General features: G+C 37.4%; 1 protein-coding gene across 1 annotated transcript; it reads left to right on the forward strand.

The window, feature by feature from the left end:
* Window positions 1–3,285: 3,285 nt before the first annotated feature.
* Window positions 3,286–11,318, forward strand: LOC106087462 (ADP-ribosylation factor 6). Its single transcript, XM_013252513.2, has 4 exons — window positions 3,286–3,832; window positions 3,948–4,173; window positions 10,416–10,778; window positions 10,836–11,318. The coding sequence occupies exons 1-4, from the start codon at window positions 3,762–3,764 to the stop codon at window positions 11,130–11,132; spliced, it is 957 nt and encodes a 318-aa protein (XP_013107967.2). The 5' UTR covers window positions 3,286–3,761; the 3' UTR covers window positions 11,133–11,318.
* The last annotated feature ends 1,136 nt before the right edge of the window (window positions 11,319–12,454 follow it).

A 12,454-nucleotide genomic window follows, 5' to 3' on the forward strand; every position in this document is an offset into this window, starting at 1 on the left:
CGGATCCTCTCATGACCATCAACAAACGTGTTTATTATGGTCTGAATCGGTCTATAGCCCGATACAGATCCCATATAAATCGTTCTCTCTATTTTACTTCGTGAGCCCCAATGGGCGCAATTCTTATACGAATTGGCGGAAATTTTACACAGGTCTCCAACATATAATTTAATTGTGGTCCGAACCGGACCATATCTTGATATCGTTTTAATAGCAGAGCAACTCTTTTCTTATATCCTTTTTTGCCTAAGAAGAGATGCCGGGAAAAGAACTCGACAAATGCGATCCATGGTGGAGGGTATATAAGATTCGGCCCGGCCGAACTTAGCACGCTTTTACTTGTTTTCTTTCTGTACGTAAAAGTAAAAATGAGTGGTCAACGTTTTTCGACACATGCAGAAGCGGTTGATGCTTTCAGAATGCATGTTTTGGAGATACCTCAACCAGAGTGGCAAAAGTGCTTCCACAATTGGCTCATATGCATGCAAAAGTGTATAGATCTTTATAGGGAATATTTTGAAAAACAATAAATCGATTTTCGATGGTTAATATTTGTTTTTATGTTCTCTAAACCCGAAATGTAAAACGCAACCCTCGTATATGACACGGATGTCGAAAAACCTTACGTAAGTCACTGTGTCAAATTTCATCGAAATTGGATTATAAATGCGCCTTTTATGGGGACAAGACTTTAAATCGAAATATCGCTATATATGGCACACATATCCAAAATTTACCGGTCTGGGCCAAATTAAAGAGGAATATTGAAGGGCCTAACACAACTCACTGTCTCAAATTTTGGCGAAACCGTACAATAAATCCGTCTTTTATGTGCCAAGAATTGAAATCGAGAGGTTGGTCTATATGGCAGCGATATTCAAATCTGGACCGATCTGGGCCAATTTAATGAAGGATATCGAGTGGCTTAACACAACTCACTGTCCCAAATTTTGGCGACATCGGATTGTAAATGCGCCTTTTATGGGCCCAAAACCTTAAATCGGGAGATCGGTCCATATGGCAGCTATATCCAAATCTGTACCGATCTGAACCAAATTGCAAAAAGATGTTGAAGAGCCTAACACAACTCCCAAATTTTGGCGACATCGGACAGTAATTGCGCCTTTTTATAAGCGCAGAACCCTAAATCGACAGATCGGTCTATATGGCAGTTATATCCAAATCTGGACCGATCGAGGCAAATTTGAAGAAGGATGTCTGGTGGCTTAATACAAATCACTGTCCCAAATTTCAGCAAAATCGGATAATAAATGTGGCTTATATGGGCCTAAGACCTTAAATCGGCCGATCGGTCTATATGAGCGCTACATCAAGATATAGTCCAATATAGCCCATCTTCGAACTGCCTGTGGACAAAAAAAGAATATGTTCAAAGTTTCATCTCAATATCTCTATTTTTAAACACTGTAGCGTGCTTTCAACAGACGGACGGACAGACACGACTAGGTCGTTGGTTTGGATTTTTACGACCATCATCCTTCGTTGGTGGGTATAAAAATAAAAAACACCACATATTTTGAAAAAAAAAGTAGGTACACTGAAAAACAAGTTGAACGAAAATTTGAAACTTTTTCTAAATTATTGGATTTTTGATAGCAAGACGAGTCAAGGAACCAAAACTTTAAAATATATATGCTATATATATATGATATATATATATCTTTAGATTAAGTTTCCTGTTTACTAATGGCCATGACCACCCGTTTCATATTTTGATCGCTGATTGATTCTTATTTTACTTCACAGATGACTGTCCAATTATTATTTTGAAGAATTGTTGAAGACTACCATTGAAAAGTGGAAGGAATCCCAGAAAGTGCAGTCCGGTTTACCTTTCAACCAAATTTTTTACAACTTTTTCATTATTTGTGATAAGGAACGAAGATGCCTTCTAATTCCTACCGATGAACTATCTCGATCGCTTTAAACACATTAACAACTTGCAAATGTTCACATCCGCTAAATCAGGCAAGTTCTCAATGAAATGAGAACCTCAAGTGGAACTGCTTCTGACCGCCAGTGCGCTACACACACAACAGATTTCTATATTCTCTTTTTCTTCGATGTCCGCACAGCTTCTTCCAAAGCCATTATTTGGCATATAATTTTGGACTGAATTTGAATTTAGAAATTCGTTCACCAGGGATTGCAAAGAGGGAATAGGTTCGGCCTTGTCCTTAAGACTCGAACCGGGTGTCTTTGACAAAAGCCCCAATCGCGTAGTGGAGCGTGATTTCATTCTAAGCCTACTACCGGGCTCTATATCTGCCGCTCCACTAGAAACAGACGCAGATCATCACCCGCCTAATGGATAACACTGTCGTAGCTTTCCTTGCGTGACTGAACATTTTTTCTGAAAATTAATACCCATTACGAGTTACAGAATAATTTTGTCCGCTCCACTCAACAGCTCAAACAAGAATTCTATCTTAACATTGTAACATTTTAAGACTGTGAAATTCTTTTTACATTCTTGTTTTAATTTGCAAAAATTTATTTATATTCGTTTTCACTTTTAGCAAGAAACCTAAAACAAAAACATCAAATCACATTTTTGAGTGCGAAAGCGGGAGCTAGTAAAGGGTGATTTTTTTGAGGTTAGGATTTTCATGCATTAGTATTTGACAGATCACGTGGGATTTCAGACATGGTGTCAAAGAGAAAGATGCTCAGTATGCTTTGACATTTCATCATGAATAGACTTACTAACGAGCAACGCTTGCAAATCATTGAATTTTATTACCAAAATCAGTGTTCGGTTCGAAATGTGTTCATTCAGCGATGAAGCTCATTTCTGGTTGAATGGCTACGTAAATAAGCAAAATTGCCGCATTTGGAGTGAAGAGCAACCAGAAGCCGTTCAAGAACTGCCCATGCATCCCGAAAAATGCACTGTTTGGTGTGGTTTGTACGCTGGTGGAATCATTGGACCGTATTTTTTCAAAGATGCTGTTGGACGCAACGTTACGGTGAATGAACACATTTCGAACCGAACACTGATTTTGGTAATAAAATTCAATGATTTGCAAGCGTTGCTCGTTAGTAAGTCTATTCATGATGAAATGTCAAAGCATACTGAGCATCTTTCTCTTTGACACCATGTCTGAAATCCCACGTGATCTGTCAAATACTAATGCATGAAAATCCTAACCTCAAAAAAATCACCCTTTATTTTGAAGTGCTACTAACGGATGTATAAAACGTATATACATCTTTCATGCGGTGGTTGGTATAAAAATGCAAACCAGTATGCACTTAATTCATTACACTGTTAGAGAATGAAAGAGCATGGATGATGACACCGCCGCATGCATTCAACAAGTTGTCTACAATGGAGCCGAAATCCATAAAGCGCACTTTTCATAAACTTCTTTATTTTCTGCCACAATACAATTTACAACAACTTTGCCATGAGCCCTCCTTACACGCGTGTTTCTACGGCAACATGCCACACAGGTTGCTAAGCAACACCATATGGAAATGGGGTTTGCCACATAAAGTATACCAACCATATCAGTATAGTGCTACTACGCTTTGAGGTTAACATAAACGTAAACAAAGACTGGTAAATGAATGATGTGAGCAAAAGTTCGAGGAAAAGTGCAACTCATCATTAGATTTTCTTATTACAAAAAGTGAAACTAGATTTTAACGAAGGAGAATATATTTATGTGATTAGTGTTGCAGCAGGAGTTCATTGTTAACACATTGTTCCAACATGACATTGAACATCTTGGCTAATGGGTGTAATTCTATGTAAATTCTGTTGCTGTTCTTGTTGTGGTTGTTGGCATAGAATCGCTGGAAACAGGTGCAGTCTTTTCATTAATATCGGTGTCTGTCAAATATGCTGACATCAACATCATCTACATTATTCATGAAACATGAACCTCATTTGTAATCATTGTGTTTTTGCGGCCTTTCAGTGTTGGCGTACTTCCAGAAAAAAAACTAAAATTATTGCTCCTAGGCCTGGAGGACAGTGGGAAAACCGAGATTGCTCATTACCTGTCACAAACTCAACGTTCGGACTATGATTCTACGAATGGAGTACATAATTATACCATGAAATTTATGGAGGTTCAGTGTTCGATGACGGAAATCGGTGGAAATGATGATATTCAAAGAATTTGGCATCATTACTATGCTGGGGTAAGAGTTGTTTGTAGCCATTTTTACATTTCATAAAATTAACAGGTACAAATTTAAAACATGGTGATTATAGCATTCAAACATCAGCCTGAAAGGCAATTTTATATAAACACTAATGCTATCACCAATTTAGGGTAATTTGCACGAATTTAGAAAAGCTATTTTTATTGCATCGAAACTTAAAAGTAGAGTGGTGAATTCTCTGCACATAAACTTGTATTTCCAAAGCTTCTTTAATACCTTTCGACGAATTGATAGCATTTATTATTAAAAGTATATGGCTAACCAGTTGGATGGAGATTGAGGGATAATAATTTCGTAATTTAACCTTTGTTGTTTTATTCCAGTCCCACCTATAAAAAATCGCATTTGTCGAGTTCTTTTCCCGGCATCTCTTCTTAGTCAAAAAAGGATATAAGAGAAGAGTTGCTCTGCTATTAAAACGATATCAAGATATGGTCCGGTTCGAACCACAATTAAATTATATGTTGGAGACCTGTGTAAAATTTCAGCCAATTCGTATAAGAATTGCGCCCATTGGGGCTCACGAAGTAAAATAGAGAGAACGATTTATATGGGATCTGTATCGGGCTATAGACCGATTCAGACCATAATAAACACGTTTGTTGATGGTCATGAGAGGATCCGTCGTACAAAATTTCAGGCATATTGGATAATAATTGCGACCTCTAGGGGTCAAGAAGTCAAGATCCCAGATCGGTTTATATGGCAGCTATATCAGGTTATGAACCGATTTGAACCTTATTTGACACAGTTGTTGAAAGTAAAAATAAAATACGTCATGCAAAATTTCAGCCAAATCGGATAGGAATTGCGCCCTCTAAAAGCTCAAGAAGTCAAATCCCCAGATCTGTTTATATGACAGCTATATCAGGTTATGGACCGATTTCAACCATACTTAGCACATTCATTGGATATCATAACGTCGTGCAAAAATTCATTCAAATCGGATAAGAATTGTGCCCTCTAGAGGCTCAAGAAGTCAAGACCCAAGATCGGTTTATATGGCAGCTATGTCAGGTTATGGACCGGTTTAAACCATACTTGGCACAGTTGTTGGATATCATAATTCCATTCCAATCGGATAAGAATTGCGCCCTCTAGAGGCTCAAGAAGTCAAGACCCAAGATCGGTTTATATGGCAGCTATATCAGGTTATCGCCCGATTTGAACCATACTTGGCACAGTTGTTGGATATATAACAAAACAGGTTATGAACCGATTTGAACCATACTTAATAGAGTTGTTGGATATAATAACAAAACACGTCGTGCAAAATTTCATTCCAATCGGATAAGAATTGCGCACGCTAGAGGCTCAAGAAGTCAAGACCCAAGATCGGTTTATATGGCAGCTATATCAGGTTAGGGACCGATTTTAGCCATACTTGGCACAGTTGTTGGATATCATAACAAAACACGTCGTGCAAAATTTCATTCCAATCGGATAAGAATTGCGCACTCTAGAGGCTCAAGAAGTCAAGACCCAAGATCGGTTTATATGGCAGCTATATCAAAACATGGACCGATATGGTCCATTTACAATACCAACCGACCTACGCTAACAAGAAATATTTGTGCAAAATTTCAAGCGGCTAGCTTTACTCCTTCGGAAGTTAGCGTGCTTTCGACAGACAGACGGATGGACGGACATGGCTAGATCGACATAAAATGTCACGACGATCAAGAATATATATACTTTATGGGGTCTCAGACGAATATTTCGAGTAGTTACAAACAGAATGACGAAATTAGTATCCCTATATCCTATAGTGGAGAGTATAAAAACACCCCAATTTAAGTTCGACCGGGCCGAACTTTGGATACCCACCACCTCCGGTATATATGTAAACCACTTTTCGTCAAAATCCGGTGAAAACTGCATACCTTATGCCCCATAGCAACTATATCCAAGTCATTATTCAATTGTGTATAACAAAATATTGATCTTTTAAGTAGCTATATCTAAAAATAAGCCGATCCGAACCATATACAACACGGACGTCGAAAAGCCTAACATAAGTCACTGTGTCAACTTTCAGTGAAATCGGATTATAAATGCGCCTTTTATGGGACCAAGACTTTAAATCAAGATATCGGTCTATATGGCAGCTATATCCAAATCTGGACCGATTTAGGCCAAGTTGCAGAAAAATGTCGAAGAGCCTAACACAACACTCTGTCCCAATTTTCGGCCAAGACCAAAAATCGAGAGATCTATCTATATGGGAGATATATCTAAATCTGTACCGATCTGAGCGAAATTGAAGAATGATGTCTAAGGGTCTAATACAACTCCCTTTTCCAAATTTTGCCAAAATCTGACAATAAATGCGCATTTAATGGGCGCAAGACCTTACATCGAGAGATCGGTCTATATGGCAGCTATATCCAAATCTGGACCGATCTGGGCCAAATTGAAGATATATGTCAATTTGCCTAGCACAACTCACTGTCCCAAATTTCAGCAAAATCGGATAATAAATGTGACTTTTATGGCCCAAGACCCAAAATCGCGGATCGGTCTATATGGTGGCTACCTGCTTATGGACAAAAAAAGAATCTGTGCACGTTTCAGCTCAATATTTCTTCTTTTGAAGACTGTAGCGTGATTTCAAGAGACAGACGTACGGACATGTCTAGATCGTCTTAGATTTGTATGCTGATCAAGAATATATATACTTTATAGGGTCGGCAATGGATATTTTGATGAGTTGCAGTCCGGTGGAGGGTATAAAAATTGCAGGTATAAAAGAAAGAAAAGAAAATAATTCTTCAAATTCTTATAAAATCTGAGAATAGACATTTGAAAGTGAGTCTATTTTAATTATTGTCACAAATGTGAAGTGGTGCCCACTTCACCTTATTAATTCTGTCTCTAAGTTCACTGCTTTGAAATTTGGTAACGTAAATGAAGATATTCAATTATTGGGTTGCCCAAAAAGTAATTGCGGACTTTTCATATAGTCGGCGTTGACAAATTTTTTCACGGCTTGTGACTCTGTAATTGCATTCTTTCTTCTGTCAGTTATCAGCTGTAACTTTTAGCTTGCTTTAGAAAAAAAGTGTAAAAAAGTATATTTGATTAAAGTTCATTCTAAGTTTTTTTTTTAAAATGCATTTATATTCTTTTAAAAAATCCGCAATTACTTTTTGGGCAACCCAATATTTATAAGAGCAAATAATTAAAATAAAACAAAACATTTACAAGCGAAAAGAGTTTTAAGGGCGGAAAAAACAAAAAGTTGTAAAAGTGGTCGCTGGTATGCTGATGACGTGGCAATTTCGGATAGGGGAAAGTTTCTCAGCACTCTAAGAGATAGATAGGTGTCAAAGCATAGTAAGATACCGAAAGTGGTCTAGGTGTAAATCAGTGCATGACAGAAGTAGCAGGAGATATAAGTTACCTACAGTGGCAGCTGACTCCTTTGGAGGAGAGAAGTTTCCATTTAATGAAAGCGCATAATGCCTGAGTGTTTTTCCGGAAAGGAAATTGTACTTCAAATCCAACATTTTGGAAAGGGCAAAAAGGCATTTCTTGCCCCATGCACCTGCAAGAGAGCCATTGGCAAAAGTTGGAGATTTAAATTGCGTGTCATGCACTTGTCAGACCTAAAATGCTATATGGTGTTGTGGTCTGGTGGACGGCGATTCAAAGTTCCAGCTACTGTTCAATTCTTAACCGGATCCAATAGATGACTTGTTTGTGCATCAAAGCCGCACTGAGGACGACATCAACTGATGCATTGAATTTAATGCTACGTCTAATGCCTCTGGACATTGTGGCAAGACAACTTGCATCGACCACTGCTGTGAGTCTAAGTGAGCTTTCCCTTTGGTCATGTGACACTGTATTAACCTTGATACAATGTCCGATGTTCCAGGCAGTGTGGATTACACCCTGAGCCAATTTTGATAGCTACGATCGGAACTACGATATCCCTGGTAATAGAAGTTACATAGACTTCTACACGGATTGTTCCAAACTAGACGACCGGCTGGACTTTGGGGTGTACTTTGAAAATTTGGAACTGTTCATAACGAGAAGGTTACCCGACCAATGCAGCGGAGATCCTTGCAATTAAGAAAAGGTGGAATGGCTAAGATATAATGTCATAACGACAACTGGGATATATATCTTTAGACAGACATTAAATCCATGAAGAACGTATTTCTGAGTTCTAAAACCGCTCTCGACAGTCACAGATCTCCCAAAAAAAAGCCTGAATAGTTCAACATTCACCTGCTCTGGGTTTAGGGCTACAGAGTTAATGCAGGGAATTGTAAAGCAGATGAGTTTGCGAGACTTGGAACTACCTTACACGTTCTAGGGGAACTGGAATCTGTGGGTATGACTGTAGCGACATGTAAGCTAAGTTTTCAGGACGAGGACTGAAGGACAACGAATGATAGATGGTCACAAAGGGTGGGCTGTGGGCATTCCAAAATTATGTGGAATAATCTAGACTTGAAGAGGTCTACGGTGTCATTGGCTGGAACAGACTTCACAGTTATCCTGTCCATCATCGGAAAACATACTGGCAGACTGAAGGTTGTGCTATTGTGTGTGTGTCCCGCTGGGATCTTGACTTCTTGAGCCTCTAGAGGGCGCAATTGTCATCCGATTTGGCAGAAATTTTGTACAACGGCTTCTGTCATGACCTGCAACATGGTCTGAATCGATCAATAGCTTGATACAGCTCCCATATAAACCTACAAGGCGCAATTCTTATCCGAAATTCTTATCTGATAAATTATACAATGACTTCTACAATGTTCTGCATTCATTTATTATCCGAATCGGACTATAGCTTGATATAGCTCCAATAGCATAACAGTTTTATATTCAAAATCCTTTGTTTGCCTAAAAATAGATTCCGCGCATAGAACTGGACAAATGCGATACATGGTGGAGGATATATAAGATTCGACCTGGCTGAACTAAGCACGCTCTTACTTGTTTATCCTTAAGCAGTTCCGTTCTTTTATTTATTTTGTTTGTGATCCAAATGGAAAAATAATTGTTCGTCTAGATTAAATTTTTAGACACCAATATGTCGTGGATAAACCGTTTTTACTCTGGCGTATCAAAGGCCTGTGCAAGACCATTCATTTTTGCTTTCAAGACACACTAACAATCGTGAAGTATCTTGAGAACTGATCTTCTCGTTTAAAAATACAACATTGTATAAGACAATTGAGAATTGAGTAAAACAAATACCAAGACACCAAGACAACGAGATGAGTTAATGCAAAAAAGGAGCCCTTCAGTTAAAAGACAGATTGATTCAGATTTTAGTAAGTGAACGTTGCACAATGCATGTATTCGTGTACATTTTGCTTCAGATAAAGTATTTTTCCTGTCGTCTGCCTTTGTAGTACGAAATTCGTAAGAAGGCAACGTGGTTGATTTGGCAAAAGCCTGAGTAAACACACACACACATACACGTGTAGGTTTTTTATATGAGAAAGCAAACAGTTTGCAAACAATTTCAATTCAGTTCATCTTAAAAAATGACAGCGAGACGCTTTCATATGACTCAGTTTGCAGAGAGGTATTTCTCATATCTCACTGTAGCGGCAATGAATTCGAGATAAAAATACTCCCAAGCACTGAATGGTGGTTGTTTTGCAAAATTAACTACTCAACAGCAACTTGTTCTTTTCAATCTATTTTCACCCTGTCGATAGTAAATCTATAATGACTTACTATTGACTTTGTCTGCAAATATACTGACAAATTGTACCCAAGCCCATGTTTTTTGCTATAGACATGCTGTGTGAAATCAATAGTGACATTGTCGATAGTAAGTCGTTAGGGAATATATGTATAGAGACATTCCAGTATATATGGGGTCTTGTCAATAGTATGTTAGTAGGGACATTATATAAAAATTTTTAATCATTTAGTCCGTAATTTTCGAACTTTTTACTAAATTTCAAAACGAACAGAATCAGACATTATTAGTTTACACATATATGAATGTATTTATTTATTTCTTTAAAATAAATATTTAAAAAACAAAAGTGGTGACTTGGGGACATTTAGCCCCAGACTTCCTACAGGACAGATGTAACCACATCATGTGGGTTCAGCGTTCACGAGTTCAGCATAAACTGTCACCAAAGAATGGTTTTGTACAGGCCTTTATATTTTTAAGTGTTTTAATGCTTGGTTGTGAGATATTTTGCTTAATATATCTACTCTTTTTTTATTTTCAGACAATGGCTATAATTTATTGTTTTGATATGTCATCAAAGTGGCAGGATTTAAAAAAATCGTTTCGCCTCCTGGATATGACTTTGAAGGATTCATATATAGCTGGAAAACCAATCCTCCTGGTCGCCACCAAAGCTGATTTGGCTGATGAATGCATCCAGCTGTATGATATAGAAAACACCTTTCATTTAAATACAATGGCCGCAACATATGGTAGTGCCATAAAACTATGCATATATGATAAAAGATCTGCAGATACCGATTCGAGTATAAATCTTTCATCCGGAATAAATTGGTTAGTTCGTAATGTCTTGGACAACTACGATGTGATACAAATGCGTTTAAACTGTGATAAAAATATGAAAGTAATTAAGTTATAATATTTGCAAAAACAATTTTCTATAACTCTGTTGATGTTTCAGAATTGGGAAATGAATCGGGATAACTTGGTGAAACAGGGAAAGCTAGACTTTAGCACATATCAACGGTTTCCCAAAGCTTCCGCGAGACACAAACATAGGCGTATAACACACAAACGCCTTCGTCGTTCTTTAATACGTCCACGTACCGCTCCATCTAAGCTAAGTTTCTTGTCTATAACTCGATCTTATACTCTTGCTACTCCGAATGCTGTTGCTTCCCCACAGGTGTCGTTAACACACTCCAGCAAAGTGCCAAATGGTGTACTGCCGACCGACGAACTTAATACGGATGTTTAATTACGAATATCAATTAATTTATTGCTAGCAAATTTCACATTAATATCATTTAAATTTATTTTGTATTTCGTAGTTCATATTGTTTTTTTGGAGTGGAAAAATACTTTCTCACTAAAAAGTAATTATGAATTTATAAGTAAGTAAAAACATTTAACATATAGATTGTATGTATGTAAAAATTTTAATGACTCCTACAAAATTTTAATTTATAATTCTAAATTTATACGAGAGAAATACAAATATTTGTTTGATGTTTTCAAAATATAGATTTTCTAAATAAATAGAGATATATCTGAACTTAAGTAGTATTTGGTCGATATTCGATAAAAAAATGTTAGGACTATATGGTGATCGATAGAGAGACAGAGTTTCGAGCATTTATACTGCTCTTATATTGAAATCTCTGAATCAACTATATGGAAGACATTGGAGTTCCTGCTCTAGTACTTCTTGATCATTCCCAAGTTTATCAAAAACTTGCAACTGCAACTGCAAGCTGCAGTTTTGTTTTTCAATTTAGCAATACAAAACATAAAATTAATTACATGAGTCTTACCATCATAGTGTTTGGGTAGAATCCGTATGCATTCAAACTGAAACAATCAAAACATCATAACGAACGGCCTTGCCAAACTTTGAAAAAGGTACCATTTATGAACTCCAAAACCACAAAGTTAAAACACAACCAGTAAGGAAGGGCAAAAGTCGGGCGCTGCCGACTGTATAATACCCTACACCTACCCTATAAATACGATGTGGGACCTTTATCCAATTCTGAACCAATTTTGATGGACAACATTATTGCAAATTACCCAAAATCTGACGAACATATATATGGGAGCTATATGACAATGTAGTAATCGTCAAGGAAAGCGTTGTGCAAAATTTTGGCAAGATTGGTCAAACAATACGCTTGCAGTGGCTCTTGGGCTGAAAATCTGGCCATATACATATATGATAGCTATATCTGAATCTGGGCCGATTTCTATGAAATTCTCCAGTTACATTGAGTCATAAGAAAATCCTTCCTGCAAAAATTCGACAGAATCCGTTAACAAATGAACACTTTTTTGCAATATTTCTCAAAATCGGACGAACATATAAATGAGAGCTATACCTATATCTGAACCGATTTCGAGCAAACTCCTCAGATATTGTGGCAGTCATCGAGGAAAGCGTTTTGCGAAATTTTGGCAAGGTGGGTCAATAAATGCGCTTGCTGTGACTCTAGAAGTTACAATCGGGGGATACATATACATTTATGAGAGCTATATCTTAATCTGAACCGATTTCCATGAAATTCACCAGTAATATTGAGAGTC

The sequence above is a fragment of the Stomoxys calcitrans genome, chromosome 4, assembly GCF_963082655.1.
Source record: "Stomoxys calcitrans chromosome 4, idStoCalc2.1, whole genome shotgun sequence".
Classification (NCBI taxonomy): Eukaryota; Metazoa; Arthropoda; class Insecta; order Diptera; family Muscidae; genus Stomoxys; species Stomoxys calcitrans.

Bases quoted from the DNA above. Each gene is read 5' to 3' on its own strand.
- LOC106087462 (XM_013252513.2), top strand. From the start codon at position 3,762: ATGGGTGTAATTCTATGTAAATTCTGTTGCTGTTCTTGTTGTGGTTGT. The intron at 3,833-3,947 runs GTGCAGTCTTTT...GCGGCCTTTCAG, and splicing joins CATAGAATCGCTGGAAACAG to TGTTGGCGTACTTCCAGAAA. The intron at 4,174-10,415 runs GTAAGAGTTGTT...TTTTATTTTCAG, and splicing joins GGCATCATTACTATGCTGGG to ACAATGGCTATAATTTATTG.